The sequence below is a fragment of the Xiphophorus couchianus genome, chromosome 6 (assembly GCF_001444195.1).
Source record: "Xiphophorus couchianus chromosome 6, X_couchianus-1.0, whole genome shotgun sequence".
Lineage (NCBI taxonomy): Eukaryota > Metazoa > Chordata > Actinopteri > Cyprinodontiformes > Poeciliidae > Xiphophorus > Xiphophorus couchianus.
Window position 1 is genome coordinate 23,352,326 of NC_040233.1, and position 22,354 is coordinate 23,374,679.

General features: G+C 37.6%; 2 protein-coding genes across 2 annotated transcripts in view; one reads left to right on the forward strand and one right to left on the reverse strand.

Moving 5' to 3' along the window:
- pigk (phosphatidylinositol glycan anchor biosynthesis, class K) overlaps positions 1-8,880 on the forward strand; it is an 88,414-nt gene extending 79,534 nt beyond the window's left edge. Inside the window, exon 11 of the mRNA XM_028020347.1 lies at positions 8,516-8,880. Coding sequence (XP_027876148.1) covers positions 8,516-8,560 — 45 coding nt within the window. The 3' untranslated portion in view covers positions 8,561-8,880. The remainder of the gene's footprint in view (positions 1-8,515) is intronic.
- Positions 1-22,354, reverse strand: part of st6galnac5a (ST6 (alpha-N-acetyl-neuraminyl-2,3-beta-galactosyl-1,3)-N-acetylgalactosaminide alpha-2,6-sialyltransferase 5a) — a 90,618-nt gene that overhangs the window by 28,634 nt on the left and 39,630 nt on the right. The gene's annotated exons all lie outside the window — the stretch shown is intronic.

The following is a 22,354-nucleotide window of genomic DNA, read 5'->3' on the forward strand; positions in this document are numbered from 1 at the left end:
ACATCTAAGAATATTAAGTGTAACTGTTTGTGTTTGGATAATTTGGTTGTTGTTCTTTTATGTTCAATTGTACAACAGCGTATTCAGGCCACACTTTAAAGATAAAAAACATGAATTTACAATTAATTTATTTTGGTAATACCATGACTTTATTCCTATATTATTTACATTTTATTCTAGTAGTATTATGATTTTATTCTTGTAATTAAATTTTTTTATAGTACAGCTCTAGTACTCTGTTGTGCGATATTCAGATGATTTTTCTGTGTTTATTATTGCTCGTAATGTGTTGCCATATAAGTTCATTTCTTTGTGTTTAGTTTCTTAGTTTATTTTTGTGTTCTGTTCTTTGCACATTTATTTCTTTTAGATCCATTTTAGCCTTTTCCTCTGGGTTTGTAGATAATTTTAATAATTAGTTTTGAGTTGTTTAGTCTTTCTCCCTCAGTTTACCTCCCTTTATTCTGCCACAGCTGTTCCACATCTCCTCCACATCCTGGTTCCTTTCTCATTTGCTTCAGTATTTAAGCTCCAGTTTTTCATATTTCTTTGCTGATTCTGTTTCACTACTCCACGTCTCATTCAGCTTGTAAATTTCCTGTTTTTTCTTTAAACCTGCAACATGCTAATCCTAAGTTACATTACATGACCACACGTAAACAGACTCCTGTGTTTAAGTCGTTGTCGTCATTTTAAAAACGAAATTTTTGGTTTTTTAAGACCAAATATTATTTTTTTGTGTGTATTGTCTTTCATAGAGTCTCGGCTGCAGAGTGAGTTTTATTCTTTTATGTTTCAGAGAACTAAATGTCCTTCACACCCTCTGATGCGTCGCAGAAAGTTTCCGCTGATTGCCGCTCTGTTCCTCAGATTGTGAAAGCCGCTCGCTGCCGGTTGAGTCACCTGATTAATGGACCTGTGGTTCTGTCTGCACAGCCCAATTACTGATGCAGCTGCTGCTTTTTAGTTGGTCTGTAATCTTCCTGTTTGCATTTGAACATTTGGACTTTGACCTAAACAAAAAGGAAATTAACCTTTACCTGGAATGACCTTTGAATTTCTGGTTTATACACGTGTTAAAGCTATAATGGCACATTGGGACCACACTAAGGAAAATATAAAAAATTAATCAACAAAATAATGAGAACAAAGTGATAATATATTTTTTTAAAAAGTTAGTATGAGAATAAAGAAATAATATTAGAATTAAGTCATGATTTTAGGAGAATAAAGTTGAACTACTGCAAGAATAAAATTAAAATAATATGAGAATGAAGTCAGAATGTTTCACAAAGAGAATAAAGATAATATTACGCAAATTAAGCCAAAATATTATGAGAACTGAGTCGTGATATTAGGAGAATGAAGTCGAAATATTGCAAGAATAAAATTGTAATATGATAGTAAAGTCATAATATTTCAAAAATAAAGTTAGCCTGAGGATAAAGACATAATATTATGAGAATTAAGTCATTAGATTATTAGAATAAAGTGTAAATATTGCCAGAATAAAGTTGTAAAGAATTATGTGAGAGTAAAGTCATAATCTTTTGAGAATAAAATACTAAGATTATGCAATCATAATATGAGAATAAAGTCCTAATTATACCAGAATAAAGTCCTAATGTTATGAGAGAAAATTTTTTATATTACAACAATAAAGTCGCATGAGAAAAAGTATAAATACAATACTCATAATATTTACAAAAAAAATGTATATTATGACAATTTTTCTCCTAAATTTTATTTATTTATTTTTAGTTTGTCCCTAATACTCCGTCATATAAAGCCGTTGCTACTTTAGCTATTAGCGTTTTATTATAAGCAACACGTCATTGTTTAAGAATAGTTTTATTATCAGTGTTTTACAGTTTGTTTTTTATTTTGAATGTGATCTAATTTGACATTTTGCTCGCTTTGTTCTTTTTACACCCACTTTTTCCCTCCGATTCCGTCTTGCATGTTTTTACATGAAATTTTCATAAAGTGTGTGGCCTGTTTCTCTCCTCTGCATGCACATAAATCATTATGCCGGCCCTATTTATGTATGTCAAGCTGCTCTACATTGTGTTGGTATGTTTGAGGCTACCACAGGTTCTGCTTAGCATGAGTGCACATGTCTGGGGGTGGTTTTCTTTCACCTCCTGCTTCTGCTCAGACCTCCACCCTGAAAAGCAATTATATGCAAGCCGGAGCTTTTTAATGTGCCCTGAAATATCACCCTACCAGAAACTCGGCAGCTATTTACATTCCTACACCTCCACCAATTTCCATTTCCTTGGCATTAACAAAAACAAATGATTATGGCGCCAGCAGATGTACAATACGGGGGATGTGCCATTATCGTTTTCATGCCCCGACTTTGACGTGGGGGAAGATTAGCAGACCCGTGTTGTTAATGAAACCTGAGAGGAAGGCAGAGGTAAGAAAGAAGTGATGAAAGAAAGGAAATGAAAAGAAGGGCAGAGGAGAAAGAGGCATGGGGAGGAAGTGAGAGCGACCCTGCTGCTGTGATGTTTGATGAAACGTGGAGCTAATGAGGTCCTGGTGGTCTCCATCATCACCGGCAGCAGCAGACGTGCCGCCTCCCTCGCGCCCTTCCCTCCCTCGCCTCCCGGCTTCTTGACAGTCAATCAGGGCGCCGCGCCGTGACATCACTGCAGCAGGTCAGAAATCCCATTTTTACCCCAGAGCCTTTAAGTGGCTCTGCACACCTCATTCCTGGCTCCTTTGTTTCAGGGAGAATTAAAGCCGCATCACTGCCTCGTCCAGCTCCAGTCTCTTCAGAGAGGTTTGATCAGCCTGAGAGTGGAGGAGGAATTTCAGCCGCAAGGAAAGAGCCGTACGAACGTTTTCAAACCTCTACGTCTACATTTGGTTACAAACTCCACAGGATTTGATGTAGTCAAAAGATTGGGTGAAAAACTGTGGCGTGCATCACAAAAACAAACAAAGTAACGCAAACTGAAACAGGGAAAATCTTTTTGCTAAATGAAATGAATAAAAACAGTAATTAATGGGAAAAACTACAAGTAACCGGAACTATATTGTGTTTGTATAAAATTAACTAAAACATGCTGAAATTATAAATTAAATACTCGTTTTTGTGTTTCTGAATCTATTTATTACCCTTTTGAACTGATGTGAAATTGATTTTATTTCCCAAACACAACCAGTTCACGTCTTCACTCCACATTCCTCTTGGCAGCGCAAAGTTTAATCCAGACTGTCAGTTGTTCAACAATAATTTAATCCATTTTTTTAAAATCATTATTTTCCGTTGAAAATAAAGTAAACACAATAAGAAATGTTGACGTTTTTGAATTCTGCACACAAAAATTAAATAAAGTTATTAGTTACTAATATAACTAATAAAATGTAAAACTAAAATAATCTAACTACTAATAGCTAATAAAAGTAACTCGTTCTAAAAGCTAAAACTAACTGAATTAGCCCAACAAAGTCACAACGAAATAAAACTGTAATGATAAACTACTATAACCCTGGTTTACACCTGCATTCACTGCAAAAACTCAAAACCTTACCAAGTATTTTTGGTCTAGTTTCTAATGCAAATATCTTATTTCAATACAAGTTATTGTATTGAAATAAGACAACTTACAAGTAACTTTTCAGCAAGATACAAAAACTTGTTTAAAGTAAATAATTCCCTAATATTGAAGTGCTAGTTCTACTTTCACTTAGGCTGTTATTTGGACAAATATAGTTTACCACATGAGTGGATGAATGGCTGTAATGTAAAATGCTCTGGAGTCCTCAGACTTGGTCAAGTCTGTGAAGAACATTTACTATTTGCATATTAAATACTAAAGCACAAGGAATCATCGTCTTAATCCTAAAAACGATAATAAATCCAAATCCAGCAGGACAACCAAACTCAAAGCATAAAGGATGTGTAATAATGGCCTAGTCAAAGTCCTAAGTAGAGCCAACAGTTCAGTTGTGAAGAAAATGTAAAATGTTTTCAGTTTTGTCCAGATATAAGTCAAATATCTTGCAGCTGTAACTGCAGTGAAAGTTGGTTCAACAACCAACGTCTCAGTGGAAATCCAAACTAAATTTCTCTGATTTTGATTTGTTAAAAACAAACGTTATTTGTTATAACAAACTTTTTTTTAAACAAATGCTGCACTTTTCCTCAGTTTATCGCCATGTTGGCTGTGTGGTGTATCCAGTGACTTTGTATTTCTGTGTTTTTATGACTAACTTAATTGATCAAATCCAAACAAAAACACTTTTACACATTGTTTGGAGACAGTGGGAGTGTTAAAACTTTTGTGAAGCGCTGTAAGTCGATACAGAACTCCTTCGAGTCGGGTTAGTCAGAACCAGAACCAGATTCCCTCTCACTCTTTTTAACCGAACGTACAACTCAAATCGAATTTATTCTCAAAATCCCCTGATGAAAACAGCTCTGTTTAATAATTCATACAATAAATGGTTTATAATTCAAGACACATTTATCATTTATGTATTCAATATCACCGGCTTTGTTCCTCCTTACTGAGCAAAATACCTTTGCTCATAATTAAAAGATCTGCTGCATTTAAAGTTTTCTCCCCCCCATGAACCGTGTCTGGTTGTTCCCTGATCAAAGCCGTGATTATCAATGCAACCCCGGCCTAAATAATGGATTCTGATTACGGCTGGCTTCTTTTGTCTTACTGGAGGTTAAAATCCACACGGGAGAGAAGAAATCCAGGAAAACGAAAAGTAGTGGAGCTGCTCTACTTTAAACCTCTGCAGGAAAGAATAATCTAAAGCCTGAAACATCCATCTGATATCCACTCACACATTAGTTTAATTCTTATCACGCGCCATCCTCTCTCTGCTATTCACAGATATATTTTAGATTTTAACAACCCTGCATTTATCTGAGCAATATTCTGACTTTAAGATCAGTATCCAACATTAAACTGTATGATAAAAAGCGTGAAAAGCATTTTAACAGATTCCATCTGCATCTCTCAGCCTGTGCCTCTTGTTAGATGTTTATCGGCGTAAACAGTTTCCCTGTTTGAACATCTGACAGGATTTTAGTTCAAGAACTTTTTCAAGCTAGAATAAATACACATTCTTTCTTTTATTTAACATTTATAAGGCAGAACATTTTTTTTTAAATCTCATTTCGAACCTCATTAATCTTTCCGGGAAAGTTTTGAGTCTAACTTTTTTATCCGAATGTCCTTCTATTTAACTAACTTACAGAAAGTCCATATTGGACATTTTCTACTTAATAGGGATTTTAAATTAAGCTGCTTCTGCTGATGGAGATGTTATATACATAATTTGGTTTGAAATATAGTTATTTTTCTTAATATTCCTACAAACCAATCAGAACCATGATGATAAACTGATTCAATTAACTGATCTGCACTTTATTATAAAAACACCCAGCCTGTCCTTAAAACATAGATTAGTTACAATGATCTATACTTTCACAAAAGTACATTAAAAGTAGCACTTTTTAGAGTGTCCTGCCCATTCATAGTTGATTTTTATCTTGATAATAATGTTTTTTTTTTTTTTTTTACCAGATTAAAGTGTATTCAAACAATTAGCAACATAAATTTGAAACAATACAGACATTTCTCTGCTTCAGGTAAGAATCTAGTTGTTAGATGTGTGTGTGATTTGCATAATCAGGCATTTACACATAAGTAAAAATATATACACATAGGAAGAGAAGTGACAGGGGAGGCACATCAGTTATCATGACAAGTAAAATACGAGAAAAAACCCTGCATTTCCTGTGAAAGTGCAGAGTGAATGCTGAACGCTGAATGTTTCTGGTGAAAACTGCAGAAACATTTGAAGTCAGAAATGTGAGAAATAGGCAGAAACAGCATGAAAAAAGAAGCTAAACATGTATTTGAAAACTGTTAAAGATGAATGAGAAACCTTCAAGTCAATGTGAAAATATCAAAAATTGTTGCAGAACTCTGCTTAGAGCTAAGCTGTAAGACAGCACAGAGCAGTGTGTGGGTTTTGGTTAGATAGTGTTTTTTAGCTAATGTGCAAAAGGTTGCGGGTTCCTAATCGTCATGTTTCAAAATGAGTTACTGTTAAGTCACAACTGACAGGCGTTACCTAGCAACCCCAGCCCATCAAGTAGCAACCCCAGCGAGGTTTGGTCAACTGGTTTTACTGCTGTACAATGGCTGCTGGAAAAGACAAGTGTTTTGTTGTTGACTTAACATCCAGAAACCACTTGCTGCGTTCTTGTTGGTTGTGCAGGAGGCTCTGTTAATGCTTTTCAGAGATGTATAATTGTATAATCGCATATCTTTTTGCAGCCATCTTCATGTGCGAGTGTAAACGCTGAGTTTGCTGGACGTGGCCAGCAGCAGATTATCTGAAACGCCTCAAAATAAGCAGAACTGACCAAACTAAAATCTCATAATCCAAGAATGATTTTGTGCAAAAAAATGTAATGAACATGTTTTGTATAGACCTGTTCTAACCTGTTCAAGGAATCATAATGGTCATACATGGACTTCGTATCCAGACAAACCTGAAAGCTGCAAACATTGACTGTTTGCTGTGTGCTAGTAGCAGAACGTGACGCCTCTCAGGAGTTTAAAAACGGTGATGAAAACACCAAACATCATCCTCACTTTAGTGCTGGAGGGACATTTTAGCCGCATCCTGACCTTTAATGAAACATAAATAATTAACTCAGCGCCTGCATATATTAAACCCATATGTGTCAAGAGTCACATTTAAGAGAAATTTTAGGGTTTTTATGGTATTTTTCACAAACAGTGAATGCTGTAGGGCTGCAGTGTTAAAGGTTTTTACTTTATCAGTAACCCTATATATTCACCAGTATATTTAACCTTTCCATGTAGCCTTAGATAATGACACTCCTCCTCCTGGAGGCGCCACTTCACATTGCTATGAAGGGTTTGCCTTAACTTTAAGGATGTGTTGCATTTCCCTCAAATCTTCTAGCACTGCAGAAAGCAAACACCTATGATCTTAAGTCATCAAAATGTAGAAAACATCTTGTTTTTTTTGTTTGCTTTTCATTTGGTAAACTGCATTAAGACCTTTAATGCTTTAACTACTTGATCTCTTAGCAAAAGCATCTCTTAACAGCTAAGAAATGGAAGATATTGGGATCATTTTCAGACTTTTAGCATAAAGAATTAATTAAAAACTAGCATATAAGTAGCCAACAAGAGTCTGAATTATTTTTTTCTTTAGAAATAAGTCAAAGAATAATAAAACCCGAATGAAAAACTGCATTTCTTAAACCCCTTTTACTATTTCAATTGGAATTCAATAGAAATATATGTTATTTGTAACTAATTAACCAATTAGTGCACACAAAACAAACAACATGTAGACTATCAAACAGAGGTATTGATCTACAAAATAACAAATAATCAATTAAACAAAACAAAAAAACCACCAAAAAAAGGAAGCACACATTAAAACAAATATATTTAGGACAAAACAAACTACATAACCAAATGGTGTCACAACAAAAATTAATTAATTTTTGTTATAATGTTATAATTAACATATGTGGGTGAGGAAACTTTTTTTAAAAAATTTTGACAGTTCTTTTCTGATTTTTATTAATTGTTTTCTCTTCTTCAACATTCCTTTTTTAAATTAAATAAGTAAATAACTTAAGGATAACTAAAGAACATGTTTTGTGACCATATTAGTAGATTAGAAATTATGAATATTTATTCAAATATTCAAATACTTGAAAAAACAAAATCAAAAGTAACTTTCAGCAAGATATTGATAGTTGTTTTAACTCAATAATTCCTTAATATTTATGAAAAAGTCAAAATTTTACTAGCTGATTATTTAACTTCTAACAAGGAAAACATAATTGTAAGTTAGTTTTGTCTTATTTCAAGTGTACTAAGATATTTGAAATGGAAACTAGATAAAAATACTTGGTGAGATTTTGTGTTTTTGCAGTACTGTAATCAATGAGTTCTGGGAGAAATAAATGAATTTGTGATGAGGAAAATCAAATATGAAAGGTGGTATTTACAGATAATTGGAGTAAAAGTAGAAGAAGTTTTTCAGTAAAATTCTGGCATTTAGGAAATAGAAATAATTTAAATAATTGTAGATGACCTAAAACCAGAGAAGTTTGGTCTTTTTTGTGTTTCACAGACTAAAAATAAAAGTATAGATATCGTCGCAGCGTCATGTAGCATTACTCCAGCCGTTAGTGTAGAGTGAAGTTTTCCGGGACAGATGATGGGTGACCTTGTCCCACTTGTCCCTCCCTCTGTGTTCCTGCCCTGGTTTCACTAAAAGCCAATCCATCCATCAGCTGCGGCCTATAAAGACGTAAAGTCCCCAAAACAAAATGCAGACCAGCAACAAGAAGCCACATCTTTTATCTTATCCTGCTGCTGGAGCAGAGACCCCGACAGCCTCCCCTCCTCTCCGTCTGCTGTTTCTTTATTCTGTTGGCATCTGAACCCTTATCTGCTTCCTCTGGGCTTGTCCTTCACAGCGCCGCAGGAGCCATCACTGTCTGACTTCCCACCTGACTTCCTGACCGCTTTCTGAGCTGGATGGATTAACCTTAAGAGACAGAGAAGGAGATGGAAGCGAGAGGAAACTCGGCCCAGACCACCTGAGGAGGCGGTGAGATGGAGACGGAGCAGGTTTGGTGTTTTGGGAACAATAAAGGCGACATGAAGACAGAGACTGTTTATCGATTAACAGAATTAAACACGATGTTCACGATAGAAAATGTTCGTTTTATCGCAGACGTCCCAGCTTTAGCAGCCAGACCTTCTTAGTCAGGGGTGCACAACGTGTGGCCCGGGGGCCATTTGTGGTCCTTTAAATGATTTTGTTCTGCATCCCCAGAACCAAACAAGGAGAAGCAGCAATCAGTTGAAAAACAGCAGAAATTCTGACCTGAACATTCAGAGCCACATAAAGACGGTTACAAAGTCGGCCTTCTATCACCTGAAGAACATTTCCAGGATCACAGGACTAATAACTCAGCAAGATCTAGAGAAACTCATCCAGGCGCTTACAAAATAGACATATTTCATAAAAACAGTTTATTGTTGAGCAGGTAAAACTGAAATAATAATAATTTTTGCATTTTTAATTTGATGAACTTTGATGAAGTTTGTTTGGACACCACAGTCCAAAGTGTTACCTTTTCTGTAACCCTTTGGCTACATTTGTTTTACCTAAAGTCATAAAAAGAGAGGCGTATTGACATCACAGAACCCGATAGCCACTGCTTACACACAAAATGCCCAACAGGGGCGGTTCTAGACGGGGGGGCCAACAAAGGCCAGGGCCCTATTGGGTCATTGCATGTGATGTCAGAACGCGACACACTCCGCCATGATGGACGTCAAAACAACCGATGCGCCTCTTTGGTTGTCAAAAACCAAAGAAGCCTGATATCACTTTTATTTAGTTGATTTCACTTTAAAAACGGTCACAGGGTACAAACCAAACTTAGCTTATAACTTTTAATTAGAAAAGCTACAGCGCTTTCAAAAGCAGGAAGTGGACTAAAGTGCAGAGAATTCTGGGTAAATACAACCAAAAAACATTCGCCTTTAGTGCTAGCAACAAAGACAACAAACACAAAAAAGAAATCCTACAACGGCTAAAATTTGGCGCTAGTCCATGTTTGCGCTGTTAGTAAGTGGAACATCATTATCTTATGCTCGTCCATTTTTAACCCAACCAGGATTTCTTGCATTCTTGTTTCCATTTTGTTGAAAATAAAAGCTGGATTTCTTTAAAAAGTAAAGCAGTCCAAAGAAAAGAAACATTTAAATTTTACTGTTCCTCTTGTCAGAACAGAAACGGAAGTTTTTTGCTTTTCTGCTCCAAACTCATGGAGCAGTTTGCAATCAGAGCTTAAACTAATGTCATCTGAAGGCATTTAAGATGTTTGGTTTGAGTGTATTTGTATGTTTATTGGGACAAAATGTTGTAACTGAATATTTCTGTTTGCTATTGGCCAGATATTTTGATTTCAATGTGGCAAATGAGGTTAAATTAAAGTTATTTCTAGCATTATTGCTAACCAAGATTTCTTTAAGAGTCTGGATCTTTGGAAAGTCTTGAAGGTCATTGAAAGCTCGGGTTTGTAGCTTAATATACGGGTTGTTATGACTCATACTGCTGGCATTATTGAGTGACATTTAGACTCTGAGTATAGGAGTTGGTAATTAAACAACAGGGAGGAATAAAATCCTTGGAGAAATTGTAGAATCACAGATTAGCACTGCGTGATTTGTACATAAAAAAAAAAATAAAAAAAAGAGTGTGCAGCTCTGATTATCTTCATGGTCGGAGTCATCTGGTGCCCAATGGTAACACGGGTAATAATTGGTGGTTAAAACTCACATGGGTCTTCAGGGGGAATGAAATCAGCTTTAATTCCTCAGCCGAGTCGCCGTCCCCCCTCCGCTCGTCTGCGCTCCGACCCCGGAGGGACAGACGCTCTGACTGCAGTGAAACATTTCGCCTGACGTTCCCCCTCAGAGCAGAGAAATAGCATTCGAGTGTTATTGATTTTATGTGGGTAAATGCTGTCGAGCGAGGGCTTTGCAAAGGATGCTGGGTCTTGGAGGATGTGAGATGGAGGATCCGGCCTGCAAATGTGAGCATTGAGAGGCAGCGATCATCATCCTTCCCAGCGGGAGACAGCGTCTGGCTGTCTGGCATCGCCCTGAGACGCAACGGAGGAGAAAAGTGTTTCCAGCCTCCTCAGAGCTGACCTTTAGGCTCATCAATGGAGGCTTTGTTTTCTGCCCTCTCCTCAGGTGGTTTCTAACATCTACGAGCTCAATACAAAATAAAAAACAAAACGTTTTTAGAGAAATAAATAAAACAGGGAGACATTTTTATTACCGTATTTTCCGCACTATAAGGCGCACCGCATTATAAGGCGCACCTTCAATGAATGGCCTATTTTAAAACTTTTTTCATATATAAGGCGCACCGCATTATAAGGCGCATAGAATAGACGCTACAGTAGAGGCTGGGGTTAGTTATGCATCCATTAGATGGAACTGCGATAAAGGGAATGTCGACAAAATAGTCAGATAGGTCAGTCAAACTTTATTAATAGATTACAAACCAGCGTTCTGAAAACTCGTTCATTCCCAAAATGAACAGCTGTTGCTTCCTCCACTTCAGCACCATTGATTCGTTCATGTTAAATTCTCTCTCTGCTGCTCTATGGGCTCTTTGCACCTCAGCTTAATGATGTACATCTAGCCGAAGCCCCGACAATAATCTGGAGAAAGGTTTTAAGATGTTCGCCTCGTTATACACAGATACGAAGGTGAGTTTTACTTTCTTTAAACTTTGTAGCTAACATTAGCTTTAGCTTATGCCGGACATTTTTCTTGTAAAAATGTGCTATCTAAGTATCTAAACATTTTTCATCATTCATTAACGGACAATGTTTTTACCTTATGTTCAAGTATATTACGTGGTTTATTGTCGTTAGTGTCAGAGACCAAGTAACGGGGATTTTACGGTTCAGGCTTTTTGCTTCTGAAGCACAACTATAGCTTAGCATTAGCTCTGGTGTTGGAGTTCTAGTTCAGGTTCAAAGTTGTTGCTTTTAGAAAAATATAACCGTGTTCCTTAAGGTCTCCGTGTTATTTCGCTTTATTAGTTTAGCATGCTTCTTGTGAAGCAGGACGGTGTTTACAGCGGTTTGTACAGGCGGATCAGTAGCTCGGCTGTCAGGCTCTGGTCTGCTCTCTCGTTCCCATAAACTCTTTCAGGCTGAATACAGAAGTGATTCCATGGAAATAACACAGAAAGCTCCTTTACCTTCTTCTTTAGGCTGAAGAAGCTGATCCGGAGTGACGTGAAGGCTGTAAACTTTGCTGTGCGGCGTTAGCTTTAACTGGTAGCGAGGAATATTTACAAGCCACCGTCTTCTTAATTCAGGATCGTTTGGAAATCCATGAAAACTTAAAAGCCCATTATATTAGGAAGACAGCAATGTTCATAGTATTGTTTTATTTGCGTCTGAAATAAGACTTTGTCTTTTCTACTTGTCATGGTAACTCAAAGCAAAAAAAGAGAGCCGCATTTGCGCTTGCGGTTGTGACGTCAGCGCGGCAGGTGCAAAGAGCCCATTCCCGTGTTCTACTGTGTGACTGATCGCCTTGAGCTTAAACTCTGCGTTGTAAGCGTGTCTCTTAATAGGAGCCATTTTGGGGTCTTTACACAAAACCCAGCTTGCACCGCTGGCTGCATCGGCGTCTGCTTTCCCCCATTTCTTCTTCTACGGGGAAAATGAAGTTGGCGTCTGCTTTCCCGTTTCTTCTTCTACAGGGAAATGAAGTTGGCGTCTGCTTTCCTCCGTTTCTTCCTCTACGGGGAAAATAAAGTCGGCGTCTGCTTTCCCGTTTCTTCTTCTACGGGGGAAATGAAGTTGGCGTCTGCTTTTCCGTTTCTTCTTCTACGGGGAAAATGAAGTTGGCGTCTGCTTTCCCGTTTCTTCTTCTACAGGGAAATGAAGTCGGCGTCTGCTTTCCCGTTTCTTCTTCTACGGGGAAAATGAAGTTGGCGTCTGCTTTCCCGTTTCTTCTTCTACGGGGAAAATGAAGTTGGCGTCTGCTTTCCCGTTTCTTCTTCTACGGGGGAAATGAAGTTAGCGTCTGCTTTCCTCCGTTTCTTCCTCTACGGGGAAAATAAAGTCGGCGTCTGCTTTCCCGTTTCTTCTTCCACGGGGGAAAATGAAGTCGGCGGCTGCTTACCGTAGTTGCGAGACCTGTTGTGGCTCAATATTGGTCCATATATAAGGCGCACCGGATTATAAGGCGCACTGTCGGCTTTTGAGAAAATTGAAGGTTTTTAGGTGCGCCTTATAGTGCGGAAAATACGGTACTTTCTGCAAAGTCAAAAGTTCACAAACGGAAAGATTACGATGCCTTTGAAGTGGCGGTGTCGTGTTTTCACAGCGCATTGTGTAATAAAATGTTACTATCAACACATTTGTTTTGGTTTTATTTACCCAGAATACCATGCGCTATAGTCCACTTACTGTTTTTGAAGCGGTCTCCGGTCCGCTTGGAGTTCACATATTCAAACCGCACCAGAATTCACTTCAACTGAACCGAGACCGGAGTTTGTAGCCAGAGTTTGTTTTTTCGGTCCGCATCAGAGTTCAATTGTGTATTCACATCTCCCCAAATGAACTGGACTTTCTAGACAATCGGACCAGTTCGATTAAGGTGGACTAAACAGGGCCGGCACCTTAAGACTGCTCTACAAATATTTTCATTGCAAAACTTTCCTTTCTTGCAGTTTATAACAGAAGATGAGCAGAAAGTGAGAGGGAATAAATGTAGAAAACAAAAGCTACCAAAGGCGGGAGGTGGAACGACATCAGCGACCAATTAGGGGTAAAATCCAAACATCTGCTGGGGAAGCCGCAGATATTACAGTAAGCCGAGTATTTGAGCTTAAAGTGGCGAGAGTCAGACCTTAACCCGTTGTGCTGACACACTCCGGCAGGTTGAACGCTGCAGGGCAGAGTCAGCGGAGCAGGGCTTGTTTGGAGCTGTTTGTCTGGGATGTACGTTTGACCAGTCATTAGGGAGAGCCGAGTGGGAAGTAAGCCGAGAGCTAATGAAGACGAGGAGAGGAGGAGGACGAAGAGGAGGGAGTGAATATCAAAACTGAGGCAATTAGGGATTCTGGTGGTCAGCAGTCATACTCCAGGTTGACAGCTCCTGCCGCTCCGGCGCTCCGGTCTTAATTAGGGCCCAGTTTTCCGCGAGGATCCTGCCGGCAGACATCTTTGATGGAGGGCAATTATCTCCTTCAGGGGGAGAAAAACAACAACGACTGACTTAAAAAAATAATGAAAACTCACTGATAAAGAGTGGAGCTTTTGATAGGCGACATGGCTGATGATCTTGTTAAGGGGGACTGGTTAAAGTAAAAGCTAATATCATCCCAAGCGTTTGAAGCAGAGGAGTCGGCGGCGCTCTGATCTTCAAAGCTAGCAGCATTGTAAAGGGAGTCCTTCAGTGCAAGTGTGTGAGGACAAAGAAGTTCAGCAAAGCTGCAGAGTGGATATCTAATGGTGAACCTGTGTGAAAAAAGCCTCCAAACTCAGCTGGAAGACGCAACCTCAAAACACTTTATAACAACATTTTTGCTCATTTAATTTTAAATAAATTATTCTCAGTTGTGTAAACGAGCAACTGTTGCTGTTTTAATTGGTAAAACGGCAAAAAACAGAGCAAAGGTGGACCCTGAGATAAAAATGCAGATTTGAGTGGAGCTTTGAACGGATTTCTTTTTCATCAGCCTTAAATATAAACAAACCAAAGGTCTGATCAAATGAAAACAAGATAAGAAGGAGCGCTTTCTACTTTTAAAGCAGCATAAAGCTACAGCATAATTTCAACTAGGAGTAAACAGTCAAAGAAATCGGTTTTCTAAGTAAACAAAATGTTGCCGAGGATAAAAGCTGGTCTAAAGCCAGGAAATAGCACTATATGACCACTGGGCCTCATGCTCACCCAAAACGTGAACCGCGTCGCCATCTGTCAGGTGCGGGTAATTCTGTTCAATGCTGCGTTTGATTTGCCTTGCCTGCAGAAAAATCCTGGCTTAAAAGTTAATCACAGCTGATCTCAGGGGCGCGTTTGAGGAGAAAAGTCTCAGTGAGGCAGTTCTGGTCGCTGCAGTAGCTTCAAACTCTAGAGACAAGCTGTACTGCTGTGACTGCCGTGACTTGGACCTGCATGAAGTAGGCAGGAGGTTTAAGTTCGACAGTTATGGTCAGGATAATTAGGGTTCGAAGTATTCACACCTCTCATGAATTTACAGCATAATGGCTGCTAGATTTAGGCTGTTTCATTCCTGATAGTCTGGTTGGTTCAGTTTGATTGGGACCAAAATTTAAACATTTGTTGAATTTTCAGCTGGAAAGGTTCACTTTCACACTGCACACTCCAAAAACACAAAATCTTAAAGTTTTCTTTGTCTAGCTTCTAGTGCAAATATGTTACTTACAGGCAACTTTTCAGCAAGATATAGGAGCTTATTTTAAGTAAATAATTCCTTAATATTAATGAAAAAGTTGTACCAGTTGCAGATTATTTCACTTATAACTAGTACTTTCTTTTTAATCAATATTAAGGAATTGATTAAATAAGCTTCCTGAAGTTAGTTTTCTCTTATTTCAAGTGTATTGAGATATTTGCAGTAGAAACTAGACCAAAAATACTTATTAAAACTGTGTTTTTGCAGCGAATGCATGTGCAAACCAGGGTTGTAATAGTTTTGACTTTTTCATTACAGATTAGGTATATCTCCAAAGAATCTGTGAAGATATATCTGTTACATTTGTAAAGGGTACTTGTTTTTTTGTGGCTAATTCAGCTTATGCTCTTAGAATGCGTTTTTGGTAGTAGTTTTAGTTTTTTCATAAAAGGTGCTGAGTTCACAAAGTGAAAGTATTGTGATTTTGTATACAGAGATTGGATAAATAATACTCAACAGAAGATACAATTTAAAAAAAACGTTTTCAATTGTTGTTGAAAAACCAAACTGACTGAATAACTTCTGCTGTCGCTATTTTGCGGACTAACGTAAGCGCTGCCAGGACAAAAATGGAGTGAAGACGTAAACTGCTTGTGTGGAGGGAAAAAAAAATGTTTGCACTAGAAACTATACCTAAAACACCTGATAATATTTTGTGTTTTTGAAGTGTCAAATGATAAAAACCTTTTAAAAAGTCTGTTCCCCTCCTCGCCTGTGGCGGCGCTGCATCAAAATCACTGAAGGAAATGACATAAAAACCTTTGAAGAAGACCTGCTCACAACTTCCTTCTTCACAAAATGTAAACAAAAATGTAGTAGTGTCAGATTTCAGTGGTTGTAGGATTTCGCTTTTGTTTTTGTTTAGACTCATATATTAGTTTTGGTTGTATTTACCCAGAATGCCATGTGCTACAGTTCACTTCCTGTTTTCAGAGTGATCTCCGGTCCTTCTTGGGGATCTTAAATCTACCAGTGGTATGAATAATTTTGGGGTTGACCATATTTACTATTCCTCCTCAGTTCGTTTAGGTTCTGGTTGGGTTTAACATTTTCAGATGGAGTTTTACAGAAACTACAGATTGGATGTTTTTCCGACTTTGCTTCCCTTGACATTATCTAAAAATAACCTCCTATTCGCATGAATGAACAAAATGGCTCCATTTATGCCAAAATTGTAGCTTTTATAATCAAAAGCTACAATAACAATCTTTAGCTCTTTTTTTTCAACAAATCTCCTGTAGATGAGTGTTGAATGTTTCTACATTAAATATTATTAACTTTGTGTTAGCAATAATCCTGCAACATTTGCTGAAAAAAATATCACAGAGTTGAGTTGCAATAATAAAACATAACTAGAGAGGCACATTGATCCATTAGTTTGGAAGATTATAACAGCCCACACTGCAAATATTATTCAAAGCAGCGAATTTATCTCCCAGCCTGACGATCAGAGGCACAACACTGAGGCTAACCTGCTCATTTTTCAAACTAATCTAACAAAATTGTGTGCTTGCAGCCAGGCTGAAGTGTTGTTTTTTTTGCCAAGGCCCTTGAGAACTGAATGATGTTTTATTTTCCTGCTCTGAATATTTCGACACTTTCTGAAAAGCATAAAGAAAAGCGCGACACTGAAAACTAAACTCCCACAAGAGGAAAGTTCAAATTAAATTCTTTGAAACACAAAAATGAAAAAGAATCGAGGTATTCGGCACATTTTTGCTTAGATTAGCTGAAAATATTCTTAAAATGTTCAAATCATCAAAGGACAAAATGATAACATATTAGTGCCATTCTAAGAAGGCGTTTATATTAAAATGACATAAAGGATATCATGTTCCCACTCATTGTTAAGGTAAAAATTAAAGCAATTCATCTGAAATAGTAATAGGTTTTCACTGTCTTTAAGGTATGGAATGACACAGCTTTGTTGTACCTTACTGGACCTGGCAGTGAGGAGATATTTTTAGCCTTTAGTTACTGACCCTCACCAAACAAATTGAACAGCAAGGTCAGTTTCTGTGTTTTTGCCGTCCCAGATCTGCCATAAAGATCTTGACCTCAGAAGATAGGATTGTTTGTAATGGAGCACGATTCTTTTCTCCTTTTTAGCAAAAAATAGAAGAAGAAAAGATAAACCTAAAATGCATAAAAAGGTGAAACTCCTGAGCTGAGCCTGCAGCAAAATGAAAGGACAAAATGATTGTCATTTAAAGAACGTGTTTGTCCACACAATTTTTACAGAGTTCTGGACATTTGGGAACAAAAGACGCACCTTTGTTACTTCTGATTGTATTATATTATAACAAGTACTAGGATTAGTTAGAATGATCAGCTCTGCATAACAAAGTCACCAGGTGACTCTAAATCCATCCAAACCCTGAACAGGATGTACCATAATCTTCTCCAGCTGAGAAAACTTTAAATGACAAAGAAAGAATAAAATGTTCCCTTCTTGATTGTCTGTACTGCAAAAACACAAATCTTAAAAAAGTAGTTTGGTTTCATTTCTAGTGTTTGTATTTTAGTACCCTTGAAATAAGACAAAACTAACTTAGAAGTAACTTTCCAGTAAGACATAGGAGCTTGTTTTAAGTCAATAATATTGATGCAAAACTACTAGTCAAACTGCCAGATTATTTCATTTATAACAAGAGATTTTTCAAATGTTATAAGGAAAATAATCTGCTGATGGTACAAGTACTTATTCATCAATGTTATTGATTTAAATCAAGCTAAGTTAGTTCTGACTTATTTCAACTGAATATATTTGCAGTAGAAACTAGACCAAAAATACTTGGTAATATTTTGTGTTTTTGCAGTGTTATAATCGTGCTTTCTCAGTTGGAAACTCAAACAATAAAACTAAAAAATTATTTAGTTTTTAGGGAGGGGAGGTTTTAATTTGTGATGAATCATATATAAAAGATGGCGTTTAAATATAGTTAGTGTAAAGAGTTACTAAGTTTTCTGGCATTTAGGAAATAGAAATAATTTGGGTAATTCTAACTGATCTAAAACAAGAGAAGTTTAGTCTGATTTAATTTCAGACAATGAGAAAAAAAGTGTATTTTTATTCGGTGAAGGTAAATACACTCTGTCCAGGCTGTTGCCTCCTTCCCTTTGAGTTACGATTTACAGATAAGTTTGGTTGTTAGCGTCGTCCACGCTCTCTATAGGCCCTGCGAAGTCCTTTACTTAGAAACACCCTTGAACTTAAAAAACACCTTTGAAGCTCACGTGCAGCTGGGTTATGCCCTGAAGGCAGGACTCTGTGTCATTAAACCCAACTCTCCTCCGAGCCGCTGCAGAAAGGTGAAAAGAACAAAGTGTCGGCTTGTTTCTGCTCCTTTTTTCCACCAGATAAAACCCAAACTGCCTCCCGTTTCTCCACCCCATACCAGGCAGGCAATCATAAAGACAGCAAACGCCTCCCCCCACTGTGAGTTCATATTCTAATCTACTGGAAGGAGAGGACCCAGGCTTCCTGCTGGAGTGTGCAGGCTTGCACTCGGTTGCAACACACACTCCCTCTGCCTTAATTGACTCCATATCAGCCAGCTAGCCACTGGTGCAGACTGTACGATGATGCAGACACTGCTTATCCCTATAACTTCCACCCAGATGGAGGAGCGGAGAGATAACTGCAGCAAGGACCACACAGACACTGAGAAAAAAAAAAAAAAAGATTGCCTTGGCATGAATACAAAAGATGAGCTTCAGTTTACCAGGTCAGAGAACCTCTTCCGGTTTTCCTGCTCAGAAATTGCAGCAGTAGGTGGCAGGCGGAGAGAGAAAAGTTAGAGGGACTTTAGAGGGAGAGTGGTTACAGGCGGAGGCGGGTTGAGGAGGGGGAAGAGAATGAAAGGCAATCTGATAGATGAAAAAGAGGAGTGGCTGCTGGAGACAGAAGCACTTTGGAGACCGGGGAAATGTAGGGCAGCAGAAACACGGAGGGAATCCAGGAGCGATCAGTGATGAGCAAAAGTTGGAAATGAAGAGATTTCTGTATCACTGCAAACTGGAATGGAGCGACGGAGCCGAACTGAATCAGGAATTAAAACAATGACTAAGAATCAACCGGGTTGAAATTAAATACATAATATTCACAAAGTACAGGGAAGAAGAGGATCAACACAAATATGTCCAAGCATGAGTTTTATCTTTCCTTCTGTGTTATTATTACCATCATTAGTAGATTATTGTTGTTAATTTACAATCTTTAGTTTTTTTAATTGTGTTTGTTTGACATATTATGATTCAGTATTAGGGCCAGTTGTGATATTACAACTTTATTCTCAAAATATGACTTTATTATTTTTTATTTTATGACTTCATTCTTTAAATATTATGATTTTATTCTCGTAATACTGACTTATTCTCAAAATATTATGACTTTATTCTAGAAATATGATTTTATTTTCACACAAGTTTATTCTTCTAATTTTATGACTTTATTCTCCTAAATGTATCTGTTTATTAGCATGCCCCTAATACTCCATTATCCAATTCTGTAATATTGTAAATACCGTAGATGTATTTGTATATTGGCAAGGAGTTGGTAATTATTCTTATACTGTATGTCTGATTATTATTTACAGTTGTCATCATTACTATTATTTTAAGAGTTGGCCAATTTTCTTGTTCCGTTATGAGAGACAGTTTGCAGCCATTTAGTTTTAATGTAATATAATTCATTATTGTCTTTTTCGGCACAGTAGTTGTATGAATACCTCAACATGTGTTGGTAGGTGATATATTTCATTAAAATTATATAAATGTTTGCTTCTTCCTTTTCAAACAGAAAATTAGCAGTAAGCTAATTATTTTGTTCTTGGTTATGTTTGCATGTCTTCTCTTGTCCTACTGGTTACTTGTTTTCCTTGTTTTTAAAAACCTGTTTGAAATAAATGAATAAATAAATTAAATGCACCCTCACTTTCTTCGCACTGCCTTGAAAATTATAATATCACATGAGGTCATTATGCAAAGCAGCAGGCAGACATCATTAAAACATCTGCAGGACTTCCTGAAATCAGGATGCGAGTTGCAGGCGCCTTCTTCTCATTATTGTTTATTCCAGAGTCGGAGTGACATGTCTTCTATAATCTCCTCCGATCGGTAAATAGGGAATGATCGGGATGGTTATTTTCCTGCGCTGCGTGGTAAACAATGAATCAATAGCCATGAGATGATCGTGTTGTTAGGAGAAGTCTGCTCGCATCTCTGTCTCTCTTACACTTTCCAAATCATATCTTTCTCCAAAGTGTAAAACCTGCTTCTTCCTGCGCCAGACACAGCCAGCTGGAAAAGAAACCAAGAAGATAAAAGAAGCCGAATTTGACAGCGATGATGGGAGGAAATCTGGCCCTCAAAACAAACTGCTAAGCATCAAGCTCAAGATGACAAACAATTTTCACACCGACCCAAAACATCTTCCTCCAGTCTGTGAAATGGCGTGTTAAAGAACTAAATCATGTTGGACAGAATCCCAGAGAAGCAATTTGTGATGCGCTCTTACAAGAACAACAAAGAGATATCAATAAAACATTCCCAACACATCAGCTGCCGAGCAGGAAAAGCTCTGCTGCCCCTCTGAAATATTTTCATTGCTAAATGTTCTTGCTGGAGTGTGTCCATTATGTGCTGGAATGGAGGATAATGAGCGCCAGTAACTGAAAAAGGAGTGTGTGGATGATTGTGTGTGCATAAAACACCAGCTGCCGGTGACAACACCCGTCAAGCAGGAGGAATCTCGAGGGAGGCAACAGATTTTAAATTGACAGGCGGAGCACGTGAGTGTGGCTTCAATTCCACCCGTGCTTCTGTGTCGGAGTTTGTGTGCACGCTTTGCTAAGCGCTCACAACGCCTTGAAAACGTCGTAATGCCACTTGAACTTCTGGTTAGACCGCTATTGAGAAACCACAAACGTAACACAAATTAAAGTGTAATTATAGAGAGGAAGAAAAATGTGGCGTTGTCATTTCCAGCAGGGTTGGTCAAAGCCTTTTTGGGGTCCTAAGCAAATTTTCATTTGGGGCTCCAACATGTCACCAGATGTTTTATCATTCCTGAGCTACTCTGTGTGTAACGTATCTGCTATCATTGGCATCGTTTGTAATTAGCGTACATCATCCCAGTATTGGTTGCCGCTATTGATTTCAACCTTACAGGGGTAGCAAACTAAAAAAAAGTAAAATCATTTGGATTTTAAGCTGTAAAGTGGTATTTAAGTGCCACATTATTGAAATTATTTGAAAGTAACATCAGCTGATACAGCAAATTTTCATACACTAGTTAGCAAGTTTGATATCTCACATTTCCATAAAGGTGGCAGCAGCTAACACCAGGAAGAGATTAAACTTTTATTTGTTGAGCAAAAAAAACAACAACTATAATTGTAGCGATGAAGAGGAACTGACCCAAATTTAATTTACATGTGTAATAGGATTAGTTAGTATGATTCAACGTTATTTTATTTTATATAAATAAGATTTATTATATAAATTTATTTTATATATATATATATATATATATATATATATATATATATAATCATGCTAGCTCAGTGCTCTTGGGAGCCCCCTGGTGGTGTGGGGGACCTAAGCAGCTGCTTAATTTGCCCTTGAATCACCAGTCCACATTGATGTAAACTTCCATATGTGATCTAAAACCTGAGATCTGAGTGTTTGCGACTCCTGTGTGCATTTTGGTAATTGTCAAATTGAGTGTGAAAAATGACCGAATACACATTTTTACACCCATTTGATACATGAAGGATGTGGTGTGTTTATTTTCAATCATTTAGATCCAATTTGCAGGCAGATCTTCTCAAGACAAATTCAGAAGTAGTATTTGTAAAAGCAAAATGATCAGATGTTTACTGTTCATTAGCTTTTGACAGCTTGAGCATAAAAAGCTGAAAAAAGTAATTATATATATATATAAAATCAGCAGAGGTAGAAAACTGAATCAACAGTTTTACAATGAAGCTTTTTGGGTACAGACTTGAGAAAAAACTAACACCATTAATGACAATCAGATTTCTTAGAACCTGTTAATGGATCTCAAACCACTGGACGAAATGTTTTTAAAACCTTGAAAAGCTTTGAAGTGGAAAATTAGCACCCGGTTCCTATTGTTGCGCCTCAGAGTGCATTTAGAGCTGCAGCTGAAGGTGAAATTTACAGCAAAGCCTCCTTCACACCAGATGAAGTCCACCTTAAATCATTAATATCCAGTCAGAACGTGGGAGGTCGTTGCAGGGTCATGACAGGTCGTCTA